This window comes from Rhea pennata, chromosome 10 (genome assembly GCF_028389875.1).
Source record: "Rhea pennata isolate bPtePen1 chromosome 10, bPtePen1.pri, whole genome shotgun sequence".
Taxonomy (NCBI): domain Eukaryota; kingdom Metazoa; phylum Chordata; class Aves; order Rheiformes; family Rheidae; genus Rhea; species Rhea pennata.
The window spans coordinates 21,543,598-21,567,418 of NC_084672.1; the positions used below are offsets into that span (position 1 = coordinate 21,543,598).

Consider the following 23,821-nt stretch of genomic DNA (forward strand, 5'->3'; position numbering starts at 1 on the left):
GGTTTCCTGTGCACAGTGAAGGGCATACTAGAGATGTTTCCGAACTATGCTAAAGACGTGCACTGCTGAGGAGTATGTAGTGCTTAAGCTCCTTGTCCAGAGCACCAGCAACAGTAGTGTATCAGTATGGCCAAGGTGGGCAGCAGGCTGGGAGGTAGGTGGCAAAGAAATACAGAGGACAGTTGCCCCAGGCAGAGCCTTCTCCACCCACGAGAGTCATGGGTGCAGACCTGCAGTGCCAGGAGGCTACCTCCACCATTTTCGATGGATGAGGTCCCCCGTGGCCAGCCATATGCCACGAGCATGTCGTGGCAGTGGGAGGACCTCTTTACTATGAGAGCTGCTTCACTCTCCTACCTCCCTTATTGCCTTTGGGTGCTGATTTTGGTGCTGATGTGGGGAGGGAGAGCTGTGTGCGCATCCTGCTGAAATTGTTACCCTGTTCAGCAAAGGATATGTGATTGATTACTCCTGAGCTAGGAGGAAGAGTGAGCCTGGAGCTCTAATCTAGTGGCTGAGGCTTATAAGAAGCTGGTGTGAGGGTAGACCGCCATTCAGGACACCTTTCCCTGCTGCACTTTCAAAGGCAGAGGATCTGGGCAAATGATCTGAGCCACCAGAAAGCCCTAAGAAGGAAAAACAAAGAAAAAAAGAAAAAAGCCCTATAATGCCGTAGAACCTGTGATGGCAGGGGTTGTGGTTTCATATATGGTGCTGTAGCCTCCATAAGGTCCTCTACTGGTCTGTTCCTAAGATGAGAATTTGTTCTTTCCCATAGCAAAGGGAAGTTTCCAGACTTTGGAGTTGTCAACCTGGCATCTTCCTGGTGCATTCAAACTCTTCCCTGTGCCTTCCTGTAGCAAATAATTTCTGAGTGCACTGAGAAAGGCAAAAGCTGTGTCTGTCCACGAGCTCCAGGGAGGCTCTGTGTCCTCAGAAGCAGGTCACAGACAGCTGTGGAGGAAGGGAGGATGTTGGCAGCAAAGGAATGAATTATTCCGCTTTCCTGGAGGGTGAGAGCAGGTCCCACCTCAATGGCAGCACTCCTCGTGGTGGGGAACTGCTGAAGGGGTGGGCTGAGGACAGTAGGCCACAAGGGGATACCATGTCCAGGCTTTGAGCCCATGGAGGAGCTGTTGCTTAGTCCAAAGGAACTGGTGCTCTGTGCCATTCTCACACACAAGTGCTGGCCAGGCTCAAAGGAAGCAGGAGTTGGGCCTGGGGGTCTCCTCTGAAGGACCTTCCCACCACATGACTTGGCCTCAAGTACTGCTTCCCCCCCAAACAGATGGGGATGTTAGTCATGCTTCTGGCTCTGCTGGCTCAGATCTCTGAGTGAGATGCAGGGTTTGAGTGTCAGGTTGTTATTAAATATCATTAATAAGTGACAAAACTGTGTGGAGCATTTCAGGTAAAGACGATGGCTGGAGGAGGCATCTCATGCAGCGCCGGGGAGAGACACGTTGTTCAGTGCTTCCTCTTTTTTCCTCCCTCCTGGCCATCACCTCAAGGAGGTAGGAGGGCAGGGATGGTCCCTCTGGCTTGGGGGAAGGTGCAAGTTTCTGAGCAACCCCTGGGTGTCTCAGGGAGTCTTTAACACAGCAGATTGGCATTTGATGCAAATAGGACCTGTGCAGCTGCTGGACCTCCCCATTCTGGTGTCAGTCTACTTTGGAGGGGCTCCTGTATGGAGCGAGACAGAATGCCACCCCATCATGACAGAAGGGCTCTCTGAGCAACCTCTCTACCCTGTGGAGGCAACCAGAAAAGAAAATTTGCAACCAAAATATTTTTCTTGCTAAATAGTTTTCATGCTTGGTGCTAGCTTTGCATGAGAAAGCTGGAGTTGAAGGAGGGCTGAGAAGGCAGCGTTCAAACCATCAGCCCCAGCACATCTGGGAAAGCTGCCCACTTGCTTAGGTGACCTGGATAGGAGCAGAGCTCTGTGGAAAATCTGGCTTTAGCGATGAGGACACGAGCCATAGGAAACAGAAAGCAATCATAAAAGAGGAAGATGGAGGTCGATAAACATGTGGTGAACGTGCCCAGGAGTGGGAGGGAAGGGCTGGAGAGTCGCGTAATCATCCGTTTGAAGCAATAGCAGGTCATCAGCGATGCGGAGAGATGCTTCCTCGTGTTTGTTTAAGATGAGATGCCCTAGTTTTGTGCTTTCGCTGGAGTCCCTAATTATTCCTCAGTCTTTGTAGTGAGCTAATTAGTTTAGCAGCACTCAAGCCTGGGGAACACTGATAGGCTTGGGAAGCACAAGCTGGAGAGGCGAGGAGGAGGAGAGAGCCAGTGGAAGATGGCAGGCTGACGAGCAGGAGTGGCTGGGAGCAGGGCAGGGCTGAAGGGTGATGGCCAGGGAAGGGTGGTGGAGGAGGGAAGAGCCGTGAGCTGGTGTCGGGCAAGATGCTCGAGTGTGACGATACAAGGAGCAGCGATGAGGTGGCAGGCCGTAACTGCGGGGGGATGCCGAGGTTGAGCGAGGTGGGACGGGAGCGAGAAGGCTGGTCCGTGGGAAAGCAGCCGCGGAGCGTGGCGCAGGCCTGGCGGCTTGCCGGGGCAGGTGGGGTCCTGCTTTCCGCCCAGGGGCCACGTGGCGCGGAGCCACGGCCGGGCACGGCACCAAGCCCGGCCGCGAGGCGAGAGCGCGGCGCGGGCACGGCGACGCCGGCCAGCCCCGCTGCGGCTCAGGAGGCGCTTGCTGGGGCACTGCTGACTCCTGGCCTGCAGGACGCCTTCTGACCGTCCCACCTCTTTTCTAGCTTAGCAGTGACCCTGGGGACCTGCAGAGCGACCGATCCCTGGGCTCGGTCCCCGGCGCTTGCCTTCCCGTCCCATCAGCAGTGATTCCTGCAGCGAGGGCTCCTGCGGGTAAGTGCCCCCACCGCGACTGGCGTGTCCTCCATGCCGTGCCTGCAGTCTGCTCCGACCGATCTCTGCCCGCGTGCCCCGTGCTTGTGGCCTGAAGCCCACGCTTCCGTGGCCTGGCCCAGGAGCCCGACACGCTCGTTTCTGTCCTCGCTGCCACGGAGTTGCCGGTGGCCACGGAGCGCCGCAGGCGTCGACTCTGAAGGGTTCGTTGCGGTATTATCCTGCTAGTGCCGCAAATGGCGTCATCTGTCTTCGAAACTTTGCGCTTTATTTCAGGGAGAGAATTCAGTATATCTAGGCCCACATGCTGTAGTTTCAGCATATGATCAAGCCCTGCTGGGAAGTGTAGTTTTATCACTTTTTTGATATTAAAATGCTACTGGAATAAATCAGCTCATTTGAACGAAGTGTGACCAGCACAGGATGAAATCTGGGGAAGTGCCAGAGCTGCCCTCCGCCTGATCCTGGGGCGCTGGGATGGGGCCGCTGGCAGCTGCTCACGGCTTCATCCCTGCTCGCTCCGGCGGGATCTTCCCTGCCCTCCGCAGCCCCCGGAAAAGCTCGGCTTGGAAACCTCGGGAGGGGAGCAAGCGCCGGCCTGTTACGGGGGCAGGGAGTGCTGTATTTTAGACAGGTTTGGTATTGCTTCCTGGTCCTTTGCTCAGGCAAGCATGTTGTTTTAAAGGAAATTGGGGAAAAATCTCTTTCACAGGGCAGTATTTCCTCAGCAGCACTGGTAACGGAGGTGGATCGGGGGGACGAACCATTGCGTGTTGTGGCCCCAGGCTTACGCGGGCGCGTGGTAGGCAGGGTACGGGGGGAGACAGGGAGGGCAAGGAAGAAAGGAGGTAGCGGCGTGGAAGAGAGAAATCCCCCCGGTCCGTGCTGTTTTCCTGCTCCCCGTGGCGAGAGCAGGCTGGGAGCCTGTCGGAGGAGGGGGCCCGTCGGGGAGCCCCCGGAGAGGGCCGTGGGGTGCCGGCGGCTGGCCGGGGAGCGCAGAGCCCTGGCAGGCAGCAACGGCGGGAGAGGCAGAGGAGAGCGGTCGGCAGGAAGTTAAATAACGAGAAAAAAAAGCGATAAGCTGGAAAAAAGGGCGAGAGCAAAAAATTGCCTCAGAAGAGGAGATAAGAGAGGGAGGGTAGTTAGCGAGAGAAGGAGTAAAATTCAGCAGCGCGATAAGACCTGATGGGAACGGGGAGAGGCAGCAAACGGGCCGGCGGTGGCGGAGGGCAGGCGACGGGCGCCGAGGGGCCGCCCCGGGCGGGCGGTGGGCACAGCCCCTGGAGCTCCCCGGCGGGCTGCCGGGCTTGTCCGCGAGCCCGAATCACGCCTTTCCTTGGCTCTTTGCCTTAGCCTGGGTTTTCCTGCCCCGTTAACCTCTTTATACCGCATTTTGCGTTTATCCTTGTTCCCATAGACCAGCTGACAAAAATGCTGTCTGCCTCTGCCCTGCTCTGCCCCGCGCTTCCGTGATGAGCGGTGCTGGAACCCAGCCCCCTGCTCACTCACCCCTGATTAAACTGCAGTAAAAACACGCTGAAAATTTCAGCAGAGGCGAGAAAGAGAGTTTATTCTTTTTTTCCCCCATCTTTACAGCTATGAAAATTGCTGAGCTGAGATGCTGGCCACTCTGCGACGCTTTTCTTCTGCTCCATCCATCTGCTTTAATCACATGGTGACTGGGAAAGAAAAACAACCCCCCAAAGCTATCCAGTTCACAAAGCATCGAAGATTAAAAAAAAAATCGGGGTGGATAATAAACCGCGCGGCAGCAGCGCTGGCGAGCAGCGGGCGAAGCGGCTAACGAGGGCTCCGAGCGGGGCCGGCGGCTCCGCGGCGCCGGACCGACCCGCCGGCCTTTACGGGGCCGCGTGGGCGCTGGCGCTGGCAGAAGCGGCTTCGTTTCGTGCCCGGCGGGCAGGGCCCGAGGCTCTGCTGAGACGGGGCGGCGGGAAGCGCCGCACCAGCGCGGCCCGGGGTGCGCACGGGTGCGGGCGCGTTCTCTCTCTCCTTTTTTGAAGCTGCTTTTTAACAGCGAAGGGCTCCTGCCTCCCTTTGATTGCTGAGACACTGCTGCAGGCAGCAAATACCTTGTTGGACTTCGCTATTATTATTATTTTTTTTAATCTGTGTGTGTTGAATTAGCTCTTTTAATTACGGCATTAAAAAGGATAACTGGAGTCAATTAAAAAGCTCTTTCAGATCAGTGGTGTTAATAGCTGTCTGGGAACATGGAGAATCCCCCCCCTCACCACCACCACCTTTCTGCTGTCTGATCAGCGGCTGATTGAATTATTGTCAGTCCTGGAAACACAACTTAAACAGAGATTTCTACGCCCGACGTGCGAGGCTCTCAGCATCCCTCTCGGTAGGGCTCAGGCCACGTCCCAGCCTGGCCCAGGTCCTTCCTCGCTGCCGGCTCTTCCCATGAGTCGGGGCCTCGTTTTGCGTGATATTATTTGTGGTTTAATATCAAGCCCACTGAAAAAGTTGGTTTAAGCCAGCATGAGGAGGAGAAATCAGGAAAGAAGTATTTTGCTGTGGCTCTTTTAAAAAGAAAAACAAAAGCAAAAGGCTTTAAAAAATGCTTTGGTTTCAAAGGTATGCTAACAGGGAAGACGGTTAGAAAGGAGAAGCTGACAAATCAAAGCCCACGAAACCCACCGTGGAGAAAGAAACGCAAAATATGTTGTTTCAAGATGAATGCAAAGCTGAAACCAGCAAAAAATACTGCCCTCCCAGCAAACACAGATGTTTCTGCTTGATTTTCTAGATTGGCACATTGCTGGAAGAAAAGAAAATCCATTCCTCTCCTGCCCGTGCTTCCAGGTTCCTGTCTCTTATTTTTCAGTATGTTGTAGTGGCTTTGCTACCCGAGGACTCCTCAAGTGTGCCGCAAACGAAGCACGCGAATCTCTGCTCCTGGGAGTGAGGGGGCCCGGCGGCGTGGGACAGCACCGGCGCGTGGCTGCTGGGCTCGCTCCAGATCCGCCGCCGTTGCCTGGACCTGTCTCTTGGAGCACCTCCCGCAGCAGCCCCTGGGCCAGTGCGCAGCAGCAGGTTGGTCCACCGCAGGGCTGGTCCCCATATTGCAAGATCAGAGGTTTGGGGGTTTTTGGCAATTCCTGATTTGTTTGGGGGCATTATCTCACCTGTCTGGGGCTGGGTCTCCCAGGACCTGTCGGCTGCAGTCGCTGGTCCCCACGGGGCCAGGTAGAAGATGCTGCCCACGGGAGGAAGCTCCCAGCCCAGCACCAGCCTTTGGGGCTGACTTGGCAGGAGAACCCCTTCTGGAGGTGCCCAGTGAGCCAAAACGCTGCCCAGAGCCTGGCCCCAGCCATGCGCTGGCCCCTGCCCCAGCCGCTGTGGGTTCCCATCCTCTTGGATGTGGGAGCTGCGTGGTGATGCCAGGCCTGCGCCGAGGGAGTCGCTGATGTTCCCATCAGGAGAACTGCTTTTTAATTAAATTCCTCTGGAGGCTGGGATAGTGGCAAAGCCCAGCTGGGGAAGGGCTGAGCCTCTTTGATGAGGCCTCACTTGTTTTCAAAGCTTAACTTGAAACATCACATTCCCCATCGCTCCCCATCTCTTAATTTTGCTCTCTCCCTCTGTGTGTGCCCTCACGACTCGCTCTTTTTAATTCTTTTCTGTACAAAGCCTTTACTGTACAAAGCTTTCTGTAGCATCGCTGCTCTGGTCACCAGGAAGGACTGTTGCTCCAAAGGACCAGTGGTGGCCAAGACGCCACGATGATGGGCGCGCCGGGGCTGGCACTGCAGAGCAGACAGCAAGATGAGAGCTGGCATCACCTCCCTGCTGCAGCCCTGTGCCTGCTCTCCTCTCACTTGGCTCTGTGCATGAGTGTGTGTATATATATGTATATGTAAATATATATATATATATAAATATATATTTAATTTTATTTTTCCAGACAAGGTTTCCTGCAAGCCAGATAGGCTCGGATGTGCCGCAGGGTGCCAGTGTTGGGGACAAAAGGCATAGTGAGGGGCACTGCAAGCAGGCAGGGTGGGTGCCTGGCCACCGCCCCGCTGCGTCTGTCAGCCCGGGGCGCGGGGAGCTGCTTTATCGCCACGGGCACTGCCATCCATGGAGCCCAGCGCGAGAAGGGGCTCGTGCCCTGCTGCAGGTGAGGAGAGGCGGTGGGTGCTGCTGCTCGCCGTGGGTGCCGTGGCGGCCTTGCCTCCCTCATGGGGAGCCTGGAGCAAAGCCCAGCGCGGCCGAGTCGCAGCCTGCGGGCACGCCGCGCTGGTGCCTGCCCCGTGCCTGCCCCGTGATGGGGCTTCACGTCCTTCTCACCTTGCACCTCCAGCAGGGCTGGCGACCGGCAAACGCAGCTAATTACTGCTTACGTGGGCACATCAGAGCTGCTGCACAGCCTCCCCAGGGCTTGCAGGGCTGAGCTGGCCAGGGAGAAAGGTGTTAAAGGGAACTGGCTACACAAACACAACCAGTCATCAGGAGAAAAAAGTCAAACTCCTCTCGGTGCTGTGCAGGGCCTCTGACACCGTGGAAGGTGCCTTTTCTGAGCCCTTTGCGTCAGAGGGCGAAAATGATCCGAGGCAAGAGCATCAGGAAGAGGAGAGCCAAGTGCTAACCAGAGATACAGAACCGGACAGATCAAGAAGTCAAGATTTTGCATTCCAACTATCTATAGGAAATAGGGTTTTTTATTATTTCAAGTTTTCATAAAAATCCATAATTATTGAAATCAAAGTTACAGAAGAAAGTTCGTAACTTTTTATTGATTTTATTTCTTTTCTCTTTCTTTTTCTTTTCCCCCCTCTGTTGATTTTCCCTCTTAGAGTTATATCTGACACCAGAGTCCATCAGACAAAGTCCTTACAAACACGGGAGTCCTGAAGACATCAGCTGAATGTTTTCCTGGTATAAAGAAGAGGACGAGGAGGAAGAGGTGGTGACAGTGCGGGTGCAGTAGGTTTGGATAGGGGCGAAGGGTGTGGTGGAAGGAGAGAGGTCGGTATGTTTGTAGCAATGTTTTTTTTAATTATTTTTTATTTGTTCATTTGTTCTTTTTTTAAAAAAAATTATTTGCAAATTGTTGCCTAGTTAAATCATTTTCATGTTGAATTTGCGCGGTGCATCGGCAGAGCTGATGCCCGCGTCGGACTTGCGTGGCACGTACTCAATTTCAATGTTGTGCTTGGTGTTGCCTTTCCCCCGGCTCCATAGGAAGAGGAGCACCAGACAGAAGAGCACGACGCCCAGGAAGGAAATGAAGCCCATGGTGGTGGCGATGATGAGAGTCTTGATGTCAAAGGGGAAAGGCACGGTGGCACGCGTGCTGTTGGCATCGCTCTCGTTGGGCTGGTTGGAGATGAACGCGAAGGTCTTGTTGGGCTGGTGGGGCCAGTCTGGGGAATAGCTGCGCACGTGCAGGTGGGCCAGCATGGTGTCGTTGCCACCTGCATTGCTGGCGATGCATAGGTAGGTGCCGTTGTCCTGGATCTGGGCGTAGCGCACCTCCAGCGTGCCATCAGGGAAGACAGTGAGCCGCCCGTTGGTTTTGGTAGAAATGAGGTGCTTCCGGGGAGAGAGCCACATGATGGTGGGAGGTGGGTCCCCATCTGCCCGACAGACAAAGTGGACCGTGTGGCCTTCGTCCACAAAGATCTGCTGAGGTTTGCGGTCCCGTATCCGTGCTCGGCGGCAGGTGAAGTAGTTCGGCAGAAGGATGTCAGGGAAATCTTTGAACTCCTTGCCCTGGACAAACTCGGGGGTGGAGCAGGTGGGCTGCTGCTTGTTGAAGTTCAACCTCCATCGCCGCCGGAAAACCCAGAGCAGCCGACAGTCGCAGGCTAAGGGGTTGTTGTCGAGGATGAGCGTCTCGAGGTTCCCCACTGAGTGGAAAGCCGACTCCTCCAGGGTGGTCAGCAAATTCCCCGACACGTTCAGGATGCGCAGGTAATTGAGGCCACGGAAGGCAAAGGGCTCAACCATCGTGAGCTGACCTCCCACCAGCTGAATCTCCTGCAGCCTGAGCAGGTCATGGAGCATGGAGCCCTCGATGGTGACAATGGGGTTGTAGGACAGATTCAGGAACCGGAGGTAAACTAAGTGCCTCACGGACACGTACGGGATGGACGTCAGGTTGCAGTGGGTGATGGACAAGGAGGTCAGGTTCAGCCCATAGAGGCAGTTGGATGTCATGGTATCCAGGTAGGGCCAGTGTGAGATCTCAAGGACCTTGAGCCTGTATAACCTCTTGAATGAGTAATCCCGGATGGCGTTGATGTTCAGGTGGCGCAGCCGCAGCACGATCAAGCCGTGCAGGTGAGACAGGGCCTCCGTGGGGATGGAGGTCAGGTTGCATTTCTCAAGGGTCAGCTGCTCCAGGCTGTTGAGGCCGCTGAAGGCCCGGTGGGAGATGTAGACAAGGTCGTTGTCCCCGACCTCCAAAGACTTCAGGTTGTACAAGTCCTGGAACATGTAATCTAGGAGGATCACAATTTTATTCTCACTAATGTCTAGCTTCGTAAGGTTGCTGAGTCCGGTAAACACCCCCAAAGGGATCAGCTTGAGTCTGTTACTCCTGAGCCCCAGTGTCCTGAGGTTGAAGAGGTTGTTGAAAGCCCCAGGTTCAATGGCACTGATAATGTTCTCATTTAGCTCCAGCTCCTCCAGGTGAGGGTAGTTGGCAAATTCATCCTGGTTGAGTGTCTTGATGCGGTTCTTGCCCAAGTCCAGCAGCCTGGTCTCGGTTGGGATCCCCTCTGGGACGACCATGAATCGCTTCCGGTGACACAGCACGGAGCGCTCCTGGGCAGAGCACTCGCAGCGTGGCGGGCAGCCCGTGGCGGAGCCGGACAGGATGGATCCCAGCATCAGGAGGAGAATAGGCTGCCAGCAGGCCAGGATTGGGCTGCGCATACTCGCCTCCCCCGCTATCATCCTATCTCTCGCCTGCAGGTAACACGGTGTGGGAGGGGGAGAGAAAGCAAAGGTGGACGTGAGCAACCGACAGGCACGACCGCGGCGCGAGGCGCCCCGCCGCGAGCGGGCCCCTAGGTTTACCATCTCGGCAGAGCTGCCGTTTAGAAAAAGTGGGCAAGACCAGACCTCTCTAGGCACCTTGCCCCGCTGTTTCAATACACGCAGCAAACGCTCCCCACCGTGGGACGGTACGCGCAGGTTTGCGTGGGGCCGCGCGGAAGCCTTTGGAGAAGAGGTGGCTGCTTGGCCCGGCACAGAGCAGCAGCTCACCCCTCGGCTCAGCCCTGCTAGCTGTTTGCGGGGCTTGGGATCACCCACCTTTTCCAGGCTCACCTGGTCGCTCAGCAAGGGAAGGGGCCTGGTTAACAGGAGACCATCTCTGACCGGCGGGGCTGCTGTCCCCTGGCTTCCCCACTGGTTTGGAGGACTTCAACCCTGCAAACAGAAGGGGACTCGGTGGTCGTGTCACCCCTGGCCGGCAGGTGGGAGCTGCTGCTCTCGGTTCCTGAAGGTGCCTTGAGGTGGGCAGTGGCCGTAGCAGGGGGCCGTTAGGCCGCCGGGGGCCTGCCGGGAAGACCGAGGCATCAAGACATGGGGGCCAGTGGTTGAATCAAGAATAAAATTTGTGCTTGGTGTGGAACAGGGACCCTTCTCCCAGCTGCAGAGCAGCGCTCTCCCGGCTCCCCAGTTCTCATCTCGGCGACTGAACGTGCGCGGATTTGAGTGAAAAGCCTTCGGGAAGCCGTGTCAGCGAGACCGCGCTTCCCCGGCTGCTTAAAAAAAAAAAAAAAAAAAAAAAAAACAGGAACTAAACACATCTATCCACATCCTATTTTAAGCATCTCAGTTCCCTGTAGATGGAGCCTGACTGTACACGCTGCTCTGCAGCGGCGGAGGACCGGAGCTGGCGGAGGGGCCGAGGCGGCCGGGGAGCCCTGGGCCCCGCCGAGCGGGGGGCGCCAGCGACGGCCTCCGCGGGCCACGTCTCTCCGTCCGCCCGCTCGTGCCCTGCGGCTCCGGAGCGCCCGCTCGGACCTCCGATGGGGGAAAAAAAAAAAAGGAAAAAGAAAAGAAATGGCAGCCTCCATCTCTTTGCTTCTGGGATCCCTGCTGCCTCCCGCGTTTTGCTGCCTCCCGTTGCAGAGCCGGGACGCCCGTGGGCATCTGTGGAGGCCCGAAGACACCTCCCAGCCCGGCTCGGACGCTCGCGCTCGACGGCACGGTCTGCAGAGCGGCGGGGCCTGGCGGGCAGCCGGGGGCGCGCGGAGCTCGCCTTGCCCGGCACGCACGGGGGCCGCGGCGGGCGCCTCCATGAAGATGTTCACGGTGAGTTACGGCCTGGCGAAGGCCGCTTAGCGCCGCCGGGCCGTAAACAACCCCACGCCAGCGGCAAGCGGGCGCGAAAGCTCCTGGCACGTTGCTTCTGTTGCATTTATTTTCTGTGTTGTTCGAGCTGTTACGAGGGATCAAATCATATTAATATTGCATATTAGATGTATAGCTGCCCTGGACTGTGTTTGTATCTATTGTACTGCGTACACTCTGCATTGCTTCCACTAATGCTATTTATGGCTATCGCTGAATATGCTCAATACATTACTTTCATTGGTTCAGTTTATATCCATCATTATATATCCTGTGCATTAGTTTCCCTGCTCCGGCACTATTTATGGGTCTGGTACAGATTTTGTGCATTACTTTCATTGCTTCTGTTTATATTCATCATTTCCTATAGATACGTGGCCCCAGCATAACTTGTTCCAAAAAAATTATTCAAAAAAAAATTCTTTTGTTGTTGTTATGTTTTGCAAGGCGCAGGGCAGCCCGGGTTCGAGCTCCCTCTCGGAGGATCCGGCAGCCCCGAGTCTGCTGGAAATGTTTGCGGCGGCTTCGCCGGGGCGCGGGCCAGGCAGCGAGGAGCGGGGCTGCCGGCCGGTGCCGGTGCTGGGGCCGGGCGGGCCGCGGGCGCGAAGGCCTCCCCCTCCTCCTCCTCCTCCTCTTCCTGCTCCTCCAGCACCGAGGCCTGCTTGCAAACGCGCGCCGGCCCCCGCAGCCTCCCTTGGCCAGCGTTTCTCAGAAACCAATTCCCGCTCGTCGCGGCCGTGCTGAGAAAGCCATCAAAGCGAGCGAAACACCGCGTGCAAAACATAGGTGAGCGTGAGCGAACGGACGGGGACGGAACGGCGCAAAACCGGCGCGTCCTGGAGGCCTGGACGAGCCCGCGTGCGCCGACTGAAGGTCTAGACGCGCCTCACGCGTTACCAGTTCTCAGCTGAATTTAAATCCACGACAAATACGATCCCCGACAAAAACATCCGTAATCTTAATAGCCAGCGTCGCAAAAGAGCTTTGAGAGAAAGACAATGAATAAGCCGACAAATTCGGGGCCGAGATGAGCCTTAAATCAGTTCTCTTCCCCGTTCACCTCTGGACGCTTCAGAGAGGAGCAGATAAGCCTCCGGCTGCGGTGCGCGCTACGGGAAACCCTTCCGAAAAGGACCGAAATGGCGATCCGCGCCTTGCTCGGGAGGCCGCCGGGCCGCGCCGGCGGGAGAGACGCGGCCCCAGCGCGGCGCTCGGCTCTCGCCTTACGGAGACGCGGCCGGCGGCTGCGAGCATCACCGCGCGCCCCGAGCGAAGCTCGCCGTGCCGCCGGCAGGCGCCCCGAGGCGCAGCCCCCTCCTCCTCCTCCTCCTCCTCCTCTTCCTCCTCCCGGTGCTGCTCCCCGCACCCGGCAGCCGTAAATCACAACAACGGGCAGCGTGGGGCGAAGCCAGGCGACCCCGGGGCCGCCGCGGCGGGGGGTCCCCAGCCCTGCGGCGGGGTCCCCGGCGCCCCGGGCTCGCGGCCGGCCCCGGCTCACCGGCGCGGTGTTCGGAGCCAGTGCGCGCGTCTCCTCCAAGCTGCTCCGGCTAAATCAAATTTTATTGAACTTGACTACGTTTTAGAGATAAAGACTCCAGGTTTACAAATAAATATTTAACAACCTTTCCTGCTGCTAAAAGAGTTGCTTAGCCAGACCCCGGGCTCTGCACTAAGCGTTCCTGGAGCTATCTGCAAAGCAGCAAAACAAAGGCAGCAGCTTTAATTTGCCAGACACGTTCGTGCCTATTTCCTCCTCTCTCCATCATTCCCTCTGCGGCCAGCGCGCGTCCATGGGCCCTGGGCCTCTGTCTCGCTCTCATTCTCTTCCTCCCGCTCCTCCTCCTCCTCTCCCAGGCAGTCGCCCAGCGGCCGCGATAGCTGCTGGCCTCGCTGGCTCGCAACCCTCCAGCGGCAGCCCGAGGTGGGCTGAGACGAGCGGAGCACGCGGGGAGCGGCTCGGAGGCGCGCGGGTGGGCGCGGGCCACGGGCTGCCCCCCGTCCGTGCGCCCTGCAAGGGTGCAGACGGAGCCAGCCCCGCTCCCCAGGCACCGGCCCCGCTGCCCGAGCCAGCGCCGCGTGTTCGGCCAGCGTTTTCCAGCGTAGGCAGGCGGGAGGCGGCTGGGAGCTTTTCTGCTTGCAAAGGCACCGAGCAGGAGAGCTTGGTTCGCTGGGAAACCACCTCCCAAGGGGTGGCCTAGCGGCTCCATTGCTTGAGCCCTCTCAGACAAGGTCAGTGGGAGCCCGGGGGGATGCTCCTGGGCGGGAAAGGACACGGACCAGCTAGCCGCGTAGGGTTTTCTCCTCCTCCTTTCTCCAGCACATCTTCTCCCTGGACCTCCCGGGACTGGGTTACCCGGAGAAGCAGCACGGCTGCAGCCCAGGCTTCAGCGCAGCGTGAGGGTCTCTGGAACTGTAAATCCCTTCGCACTGCACCCTCGTGCTGCCCGCAGCGCTGGCTCGTGGTTTGGCTTTCCCGGGGCAGGGGGAGCAGCCCCGGCCGAGCACCCCGGGGGAGCTGCGGGCGCCGGCGCTGCCAGCGGGATGTCCCGCGCGCTCGCCCCGGGTGCTTCCGTCCTGGAGCTCGGGATGCCGGTGGCCCTGCAGGATCGGGGGGGGCTGGAGCTGCCGCGGGAATTTGCGGAGAGAGAGAGGAGGCAGAGGGGGAAGAAGGAGGCAGAAGAAAGCAGGCGCGATGGGGGAGGCATGCAGCGAGACTCCTCTTCCCAGGAAGGTTTTACATGTATAATCCTTTTTTTTTTTCTTTCTCCCTTTCTTGCTTGTTTGATTTTTGCATTATTTATGGCTTGTCTTCAGGGCCTGTATTTGTTGTTATTGTTTCATTCAACAATAAAATAGATTAGATAAAAACAAACTGCGTGGAGCCCTGGCTGAGCCCGCCCGTCCTCCAGCCGGCGGCACCCGTGGGGCACAGCGCGGCGGGGGGGGGCCGTGGCCCTCCTGCACAGCCAGGAGCCTCCCACTTAAAAAGATTATACCTCTACATCTATACCTATATCTGTATCCTGAAAGGGAGCGGCGAAGGCAGAGGCCGAGCTCCCGGTGCGGCTGGTGCCGCCGTCTCTGCCGGGCCTCCCGTGGGAGCGGACAGCGCCGCTCGTGAAACCCAACCGGGGCCGAAGGGCGGCGGACGCGCTCGGGGCGCCCGAAGGCCCCGTGCGGGCTCCAGTGACGCTGCCTTTCAGGCAGCACCGTGGCTTTCGTGTCCTGAGCCTCCCTCAGCGCCGCGCTGAGGACCCGTAGCACAGCGGCAGGACGAAGCTGTCCCGGTTTTACTGCCTCTGCGAGCCGAACTCCTCCAGGGAGTGGGTGGCGAGCGGCTGGGTTTTTCCCTGCCCGAGCCACGCTCTGGCAGCAAGGCGGAAATTTCTGCGCAGGCACCTTCTCCTGCAACCCGAGCCCGGGGCGGCCAACTCGCCCGGGGCCCCGCTGGAGCCGGGCGCTGCCGCCCGCCCTCCTCGGCAGCCGGGCGGCAGAAAGGCCCCCCCCACCCCCAGGCAGGTCACTGCGGGCCGTGGTGCGGCAGGGGGGGGATCCCTCTGCAAGCAGCCCTCCCCCTCTGCGAGCGCCAGTTTTTCCTCCTCCAGCTGGAGAGAGGGAGGGGGAAAAAATAATAATAAAAAAAAGACTGCCTTGGAACGAAGCCGCGGCCGCGGCCTTCAGCTGCATTTTGCCCTTCGCTTTTCTTGGGTGGGTTGATCCGAGTTAAGCATTTCCAGCCCTCCTCTCGCCCCTCCCCGCTACCTGACAGCTAGTCTGGCTCTTTTCCCGCCCAAAGCCGTTTCTGCCCGTGCCAGGATAAACCCTGCTCCCTTCGCCTCTCGGGCACGAGCAGCTGAGGGACGAGACCGTCCCCCTCCGGAGCGGCGCGGCGGGCCACGTGCCGGCGACGGGGCAGGTATCGTCTGCCCGGCGCCAGGGTTCATCACAAGCCGAAGACTGTCGACAAAGTTGTTTTAACGCCGGCTTTGTGCCTGGCTCCCCGCGGCACCTGGCCGGGAGGCGCGACGGGGCGCCAGCTGAGCGGGTGCGGGAGCGGCGCAGGGGGGAGCCTCCTCCTCCTCCTCCTCCTCCTCCACCTCCGCTTCCCGTGCCAGGAGTTTCTCGGTGGCGGAGTCCTCCCGGAGCTGCTACAGCAAACCCCGTCCGGCAGCCCCTCGACCCAAACCGGGGCCGGGGGGGGGGGGGGCTAATCCGCATTGGGGCACCGAGACTTTGGGTGTGCTTCATAATTCAGTGACTGTAATTACACTGTAATTGTGGCGTTACTATAAAAAGTGATTTACCAGCCCCTGAAATTAAACCTCGAGTTACTGGCTCTTACACCTGCCACATCCCTCAAGCAGCACGAACTTCAGCACCGACACAGTGACCGTACGAAGCAGGACCCCGCAGGAATCGCCAGTCGGTCGGCCACGCCGTGACCCTTCCAGCGACACGGAGCAGTGCTAATATCGCCAGGGGCGTCGCAGAGCAGCCACAGCGCGCTGCCGCCTTACTGAAGCACAACCGCCAGGTTTGTCGTCAGCCCCGCCGCTCGTCTGCCGCGGAAAGGCCCGCACAGCCCGGCTCCTCTCCGCGCCGCTCCGGCGATAGCGAGACGCGCAGGGAGAGGCGGCGGAGCCTCGGCTACGCGACCCGGCACGCACCCGCTGCGGGGCACCTGGGCGCACTCGTGCCCACGCTCGCCCTCGCCCTCCCCTCCCTCCTGGTGAAAATCCCTTCAGTGCACCAGCCCTCCCGGCGGTCTTGCGCGCTGCGAGCTCCAGCATTTGCAGCCAGCCGCCGCTACCTTTTGTCTGGGCTATTTATACCTTCAAGGCGCAAGGTGAAAAATCCAATAACCTGAGCTCAGCGGCAGAAAGCAACAAGCAGTGGCACAGCCCGGGGGGCTTCCACCACCTGGCCACCCCCCCTGCAGCCCCTCCCGCCCAGCAAAGCCCCTTCACCATTAACCCCTTCTTCTTCTGCCAGCCAAAAGGGAGGGCTAAGCCCCGGCCGGGCAGCCAGCCTCTCCTCGGGCTCCCCTCGCCTCTTCCCCTCCAACGCTCCCTTCCTGCTGCCGTGGCTGGGGGCTGAGCCCGCGGGACCAACCCTTCAGTGCGCCCACATCTCCCCCCAGTGCCCTGTGGCTGGGGCATCACCCCAGCTGGTAGTACCTCCTCACAGCCCTGACCCACCTACCGCCAAGCTGGGGGTCCGGTGATGGAGGGATGAGTCCCCGCCACCTCGAAAAAATTAACCCCCATGGCTCCTGCCTCTCACTGAGCCGAGCGGGGACGGGCTGGTGAGCTCTGCTGTCCGTGTTTAACCCTTCGCTTCCCCGCCTCGGAGCTAGGCAAACTGAGAAGGTGGGTTGAGTCCTCCTCGCAGATTAACCCCCGCTGGTGCTGCTGGGCAGCCCAGCTCGGCGTGCCTGAGGGCCAGTTCCCCCCGTCCTCAGCGAGCCCAGGCAGGCAGCGCTGTCCCGGCCAAACCCCACCGGAATATGTAATCTGGTCGAGGCCGGCTAACTCATCCGCTTGCTACGCGGGGAGGAGGAGGAGGAGGAGGACCGCTCCCACACCAAGACGCAGCTCTGCACTTGGCTTGGCTCAGCACCGCCATGCCCAAGCCCCTCCGCTGGGCAAGTCAGCTGCGGGTGGTCAGTGCCCCGGTCCCTGCACCCAAGGAGCCCGGCAGCCTGCCTGCCTTGGGGCTGCCTTCCCTGGAGGGCCTCGCTGGGCAGCGGCTGCTGCCCGCAGGGCGAGAGGGGCACGGCAGGAGGGAGCAGGGGTCCAGGCAGGGCAGGGTGGAGGAGGTGGCACGACCACCACCAGCAGCAGCGGGGCTCTGAGGACGGAGGAGCCTGGGGCACCCGGCCGCCGCTGCCGCCCCACATCCCCACGGTGAGCAGCCCTGCCGGGCCTCCCCTTCCCTTCCCTTCCCTTGACACCTGGCCCCGGCAGCACCAGTGCAGCTCCCCCACGACCCGGACCTACGAGCCAGCCGCAGGCAGCCCCACAGCCGGCACGGTGCACACCCCGCACCTGCGGGGCAGCGCGAGCGTGCACACACACACACACACACACACACACACACACACAAACATGCACACACTTACATGCACGCGCACACATACATGCACGCGCACACACCACCCAGGGCGCCCTCCCTGCTGCACGCACAAAGTTCCCAGCCCTGCGCTCCCGGCACAGGGTCTGATCCAGCCCTACGCTCCCAGCACCAGATCAGATCCAACTCTGCGCTCCCGGGCACGGATCAGACCCAGCCTGGTGCTCCTGGGCACGGGATCGGATCCAGCCCGGTGCTCCCGGGCACCGGGTCGGATCCAGCTCTGTGCTCCCGGGCACCGGGCCGGGTGCAGCGCGGCGCTCCCGGGCACGGATCGGGCCAGCCCGGCGCTCCCGGCACGGGGCCGGGTGCAGGCGCGGGTCCAGCCGCGGGGCTCGCCGTGCCGCTGGGCTGGTGAGACGGGGCGGCTTCCCGCACCGCCGGCAACGCCGGCGCCAGCCCCGCTCCCCCGCCCGCCTCCCGCTCCAGCATCTCCTTCTCGCTTACCTGCATCTCATCCTCGCCGGCGATCTCCTTCGGTCAGAAATGGCATCTCCCCCGGCCCCCACCCCCTCCACCAAAATCTCCACCTGCAGTAACGCAGCTCCCCCTCTCCGCAACGACAGCACGAGAGGCGGCGGCGCTCCCGGCTTGCGGGTCCGCGCGGCTCCGAGCCGCCCCCAGCCCCGCGGCGCGGAGCCCGGGGGGCCGGGCCGGGCCGGGCCGGGCCGGGGCGCGGGGGCCGCTCCGGGGCCGCCCTAGGGACGCGCCGCTCCGCCGGCGGCCGGCTGCCTCCGCTGCGCGCCCGTCGGGCGGCGGCGGCCGGCGGCGGCGGCGCTGCGGGGGGGCGGCGGCGGCATGGCCCCGCCGGGCGGGCTGGCACGGCTCGGCTCGGCTCTGCTCGGCTCGGCTCGGCTCGGCTGCCGCCGGCCGGCGTGCTGCGGCGGGGCCGGGCTGCGAGCCGCCAGCCGCGCCGCCCCCGCCTCCCCTCCGGGAGGGGCCGGCGGCGGGCGCGGGGCGGCGCGGAGCGGCGCGGGGCGCGGGGCGGCGGGGGCGGCGGGGCCGCGGCGAGTCCCCTCCTCCCGCCGCCGCCCCCCGCGCCGCGGGGCTCCGGCCGCCGGGGTCGAGCTGCGGCGCGGCGCGGGCCGGGGCGATGCGCGGGGCCGCGGGCGCCTGGGCGAGGAGGGCGGGGGGCAGCGCCGCCCGGAGCGGGCCTGGCCGCGACCCTCCCAGCACGAAGCAGAGGGGTCGTTGTCGCCGTCGCACGGATGAGGGTGCTGTGACACAGGCAGACCGGGCTGCAAACCAGTCGGCCCTGGGGACGCGGGCTGTGCCCCCGGGGCCACGGGGATCCCCCAGCTTTGCAGGCAGCAGGGTCACAGCCAGACCCCCCCACTGCTCCGCTGGCCGGTCACGAGCCCATTGCCCACAGAAGACGAACTAGGCAGCGAGAAGCGCAGTCCAAAGCCCTCGCTTTGGAGCCCAACCAAGCCCGGACTGTCGGGGGAAGCCGCCAGGCCACCCTCGAGACGTCAGAGCGGTCAGTGCCATGGCTGCTCGCCCTCCTTCGTGCCCCCAGCTGCTCCAGGCCCATGAGGAAAAGGGGCACGGGTGGAGGGAGGCGACTGCGAGGACTGACCGAGACCTCAGCGTCCCAAAGGCACCAGCGGCTCGGTGCGCTGAGCTGGCAGCATCTCGTGCAGGACTAAAAGTGCCCGACTTTCTGCCCACTCCTTCGCCCCTGCTCGTAATGGACGCTGATTTATTGAGCAGCATTAGCAGATTTGCCCAGTGCTGGCTCTTCCATCGAAGGCTCTAGCAGTAATGGACACAAACTTTGCTTCTAATGTGCACTTTCCTCTCCTGTTTCCTCCCAGCAGGGCTCTTCTGGGAGCCTTCCCGTTCTACCTGCTTCCTCTCAGCAGTCCCCCCACACCGCGGGTGGCTGTGGGCCAAGGAGGGCTGGAGGCAGCCACGTTCAGAGCCAGCAGCGGGGCTCTGCGTTGGCACTGGCAGAGCCGGAGCCCCTTCAGAAGTCCCTTCGCTAGGTCCCACAAGCCTTCCTTTGGACGGCTCTTTCAGGCTGTGGGAGCGTTTGATGAAGATGATGGCTTGGCCTTCATCCAGGAGCCATTAAACCAACCCTAGGGGTGGGGATTCCCATGCAGAAAACCATGCTGGACAGGTTTCCCTGCCTCCTGCAAAAGCAAGGTAGAAGACCTGCCCTGGGCAGAGGCTGGGGTCCTGAGTCCTGAGGCAGACCGGGTGCGACCCCCACCTGGGCAGCATCAGCCCCTCTGTGCTCTTGGCCAGAGCCCCCCACCTCCGAGCTGCCAGAGCAGTTACTTTTCCTCCTCCTGGGCACACGCAAGCTCTCGAACGGAGCAGAAATAAACACAGGGTGGTCAACAAGAACTTGCCAGCTGAGCTCTGAATCACTTCTCTAATAGCGCCAGCTTTCCCCGGCTCCCTGCCTGGCTCTTCCCCGCTCGTAGGCTCTCTGCCTTTCCTCATGCTCCACCCTCCGGCACGGACCCGGCGATAGCTGCACGGCTGGAGATCAGCTGGGAAGCGTACAGAAGATGCTCGTGGTGAGATGCTCAGGGCGTGAGAAAGCAGGTGCGCGCGCACCTTGCTCCTGGCAGCAAGGAAATTCAGCGTGGCCCCTCGCCGTGGTCCTCAGACCCGCGCTCAACACAGATCGATGCCTCATTATTATGGCTACTTCAGCGATACCATCAACGTTAACAGCACTTCACAAATACAGACAAAGCCGGCAATCTGAATGAGCCCAGAGAAACCAGACGCAGGACAACAGGCAGGCTAAGAGCTTTGAATGCTGTTTTGAATGTTTCCCCCCCTCCCCGCCGTTAAAGCCCCACTCAAGTGTAGGGCACTGTGTATTCAGTGACACCACTCCAGAATAATTCCCGGCACCGTCTAGTGCGAGCGGGGGACACTCAGCTCGCTGCTTCCAAAACGATACAGCAAACGCACCAGCAAACAGCACCGGTGGCAGGGAAGAGAGCAGCGCTACTCAATGCGTGGGAGCAGGCGGCCAGCCAAGGCCGTCGTTCCCACCTCCGCTCGGACCACTGTCCCCACCCCAGCACAGCCGGCAGGGACCGAGGGCCAGGCCTTCACCCAGAGAAGCAGAGATGAGTTTTGGGGATAAGATGACATCCGTGCACGCTTGTCATACACAAAAGTGGCAGAGAGCCCTGGAGGAAATGGGAGGTATGGCTGCGCGTTAGGCACCGTGGGGAACAGAAACCCGCCGAGGCCCCACCAAGCCCCCCAGTGCGAGCGCAGGGAGCTGAGCCGCCGGGGGATCAATGTCCTTTGCAAAAGCTGCATCTTCTGCAACCTCTGCCAAGTGATTTCTGACTTGGGCAGGTGGATGAAGAGCCTCAGCAGGAGAAGAGAAGAACGCATGGATATGCAAAGCCACGCAGGGCCCGGCTTGAGTGCTGCTACCGGCCTCGCTGGCCTGCAGGCCAGCGGCACCATGGCCAGACCAGGCCTCCTGCCTGAGATCCTCTGCGTGGGAGCCACAGGCCGCTCGAGTTGAATGACAGGCCCTCGGCTGGTGGGAGATGGCCTCCTGGCAAAGGGAGAGCCCTCCGAGGCCACCCTGAGCAGTGCATGTGTGGCCCACAAGCGAGAACCCCCTTGGAAGTGCTTTTTAGTGGCTGGTTAATAGTGGGAACAGGCCACATCCTTACTCTGCTCATGAACAACTCTAAATTAAGAACAGATTATTCACACGTCCTAGGCCTTAGGGGTGGAGTCCAGGTGTGGGCCAAGCTGTACCTGCAGTGGCCAGAGGGCTTGCAACTCCCCTGCCTGTTCCTGGCCCTCAAGATGGGAGGGTTGGTCAGCTTCTTCTCCAGATTCACAAAGGTAGCTTCTCATCCTCTTTTTTTTTTTTTTTCTTTTACTTTTATGGGTAACACTTCCTTACTGCAACAGCCCCCAAGGAAGTCGCAGACAACGGCAAGGTCCAGGGCTCACAACCCAGCAGGTAAAAACTCAGTTGATATCTACCAGGGGAATTATACTGTCCCTCGCTCACAGAATCCTGAAAGATTCACATATTTCAGCATTTACTGATCCTGTCCTTGTAAACACTATCCTGGCTGTTTGCCCTTATTGCCTTCTTTTCCCTTAAATGTTGCTGTCACGTCGCCCTGGGTGCAGCAACAAATTCACAGGACTGAAGCAAGCAATCAAGACAATTCTCCCGGGAGTGTGGCCAAAGCAATTTCCCACTGTGACTGGTTTGGAGCAGCACAACTCACTCCCAACCAGAACCAGGAAGAGACCCAGATCTACCAGGGCCCCATAGGGTTTGATGGCAGCTCTCCACGGGATGCAGCTGGCCAGCAGCTACCACCACAGACAGAGCTACCAGCTCACACGCTGACAGCTACACAGCCCGTCCTTAACCTGAAGAAGATCCTGTTTGACCAGGAGAAGCAACCCAGCTCAGAGGAGCTAACTTTGTAATGCATCTGATTAGAAACATCTCAGGTGTAGAGAGCTGCAGAGAAGGTAGGTTGGCAGCACTTTATGAAGGATGCATACCCATTTGCCCCAGCTCTTGGGCTGCACCATAGAGAAATGACCTGTTTGGCCCATCTCCGAGGTATTATTTTCCAGGCTAGCTCTCTGACCATGGAGCGGGGCAGCAGGTCTTATCCGCATACACTAAAATCTTTATGCATCCATTCCCACCCTGGAGAGGGGCTGAATCCTGGGGCTGGTGATGTTCTGCTCAGGACTGGTAGCTGTAATCCTTTCCCATTCATAGGGCTGGCACTGGGAGAAGGGCACTGGGGTGACATGAGGAATAAGAAAAGGATAACAACTGGGGTGCTACCATTCCCAGCAAAAGGCTGCTTTTGTAGAGTGATTTGCAGTTAAGGTAAGGATGAGCTCACTATTAAGGTTAAAATGTTCAGCTACAGGAAGGTCCCCAAGTGTTCTAGCAGGGGCCACAGAGAGCTGAGGATAGCCAGAAGTAGACACTCAAACATCAGTGGAAGTACAGCCCCACTCCTGTTCCCACCCAACAGCCCTTATCTGTTTGCAGCTGCCTCCTTTGTAGTGGACGTGCATTTTTTCCTCTCCCACCACCTCTAATGGTCCCTTCCACGCTGTGATGACCTCTAGCTGTCATGGGAGGCCACAAAGACTTCTGCAGCCTCATTCGACTGGATCAACCTCCTTCTTGCAACGTGGAGTCACTCAAAATGAGTGGCCTCCCAAGCTCCAAGTGTGACTATCATGCCCTGACCACTGCCTAGCCCCAGGCTGCAGAGGAGAGGAGAGCTCTGCTCTCAAACCTGCACTGAACACCTTCTCTTTAAAAGACGCAAGGATCGGTGAGAACATTTGGGTGTCCATCTGTGGGGGCTCATTCCTCAGACAGATGCTCAAGTTCTTTGCCACTGCCATCCTCAGATGATAACGGGCTGTGGCAGATGGTTCCCTTCTGTTGGCAGGAGGCAGAGATTTATCCACTCTCTGAACTCCACTCTCGGAGAGGCAGCACCTGCGTGCGGCACGAGGATCCTCCTACCAGGGTGAGGGGGACGGGACCTGCCCTTTGATCGCCCTAGCTCGGAAGCACTCTGATGTCCCCCAGCAGAATCGCTCTTGCTTTTGATGCACGTGCCCAGGAGTCCCCAGGAAGGTTCAGAAAGGGCTGAGCTGGCAGGAGGGAGATGGATTTTAATTACTCTCATTATTATTATAGTTCCTTTTCTTTTAAATTTTCACACTTTCGTCGTAACAAGCTGAGCTGAGAAAATACGGGCAAACGCCAGGCAGCGATAAGCTGTTCCACACCTTGAAGTGCTGCCAGCAGCAGTCCCGGGAACCCCGGGATCTGCCCCTTTGCCCTCCTCCCTCCCGTCAGCAAGGACAGGGGGGGCTGCGCCGCTCTCCTGGGGGGCACCCCGGGAAGAAGGTGGCGTTGCGTTTCCCACGGGCTCAGCAGGCAACTGACTCCTAGATCCTGTCCAATATTAACTGGCACCTAGAAGCGGCTGCCGTAGCCTCCTGGCTGCTCGGGACCTGGCTGCAAAGACAGCCCAGATGTCTCGTGTTTGCCTTGCACAACACATGCCCGCAGGTTGGGTTGGGCACCTCGGAGCCCCGCTGGCAGGGGAAGCTCTGTGCCTAGCAGGACTTGCTTCCAAGGATGGCTGAGAGTCCCCGGCTGTGCACTGAGCTCTCCCAGCCCCTGCGGATGTGTGGAGGGGAGAAAAGCGCTGTCAAATTGCGGGTGTTTTCTTCCTCGGAGGTGGTGACATTTCAGGGTGTGTGTGGGGGGAGCGGGATGAAGGGGCAACGCAGGATATTCTCGCTACCCCATCCCCACGGCCATCTGGATGTGTACTGATGCCTCCTCACAGCAGGCTGAGTCAGTCCAGTGGCTTCTCATTATCAGCTGGAGGGAGTCCAAATTCTGCATTGTACGGCTGCTCCCGAGTGAAATTGAGGATCGTTATCAAGTATTATCATAACG

At 59.6% G+C, this 23,821-nt stretch overlaps 2 protein-coding genes across 9 annotated transcripts in view; one reads left to right on the top strand and one right to left on the bottom strand.

The window, feature by feature from the left end:
* HMG20A (high mobility group 20A) overlaps window positions 1-7,954 on the top strand; it is a 190,911-nt gene extending 182,957 nt beyond the window's left edge. The window contains exons 12-15 of one of the 6 annotated variants that reach the window (XR_009959506.1): window positions 2,769-2,877; window positions 5,651-5,937; window positions 6,809-7,024; window positions 7,701-7,954. The gene's annotated coding sequence lies outside the window, so the exon portion shown is untranslated. Of the gene's footprint in view, window positions 1-2,768; window positions 2,878-4,473; window positions 5,116-5,650; window positions 5,938-6,808; window positions 7,025-7,700 lie in introns of those variants that run through there. The other 5 variants (XR_009959507.1, XR_009959510.1, XR_009959508.1 and 2 more) reach the window with 5 other exon arrangements.
* LINGO1 (leucine rich repeat and Ig domain containing 1) lies at window positions 7,548-17,972 on the bottom strand. Of its 3 annotated transcripts, none has more exons than XM_062584176.1 (3): window positions 17,794-17,972; window positions 10,183-10,284; window positions 7,548-9,819 (listed from the first exon to the last, which is right to left on the bottom strand). In XM_062584176.1, exon 3 carries the CDS (start codon window positions 9,805-9,807, stop codon window positions 7,966-7,968), a length of 1,842 nt encoding a protein of 613 aa, XP_062440160.1. In that variant the 5' UTR covers window positions 9,808-9,819; window positions 10,183-10,284; window positions 17,794-17,972; the 3' UTR covers window positions 7,548-7,965. The 3 variants fall into 3 exon arrangements, with proteins under 3 accessions (XP_062440160.1, XP_062440161.1, XP_062440162.1); XM_062584177.1 differs by having other exon boundaries at window positions 10,168-10,284; XM_062584178.1 differs by lacking the exon at window positions 17,794-17,972 and adding an exon at window positions 16,417-16,689.
* Between the last annotated feature and the right edge of the window lie 5,849 nt (window positions 17,973-23,821).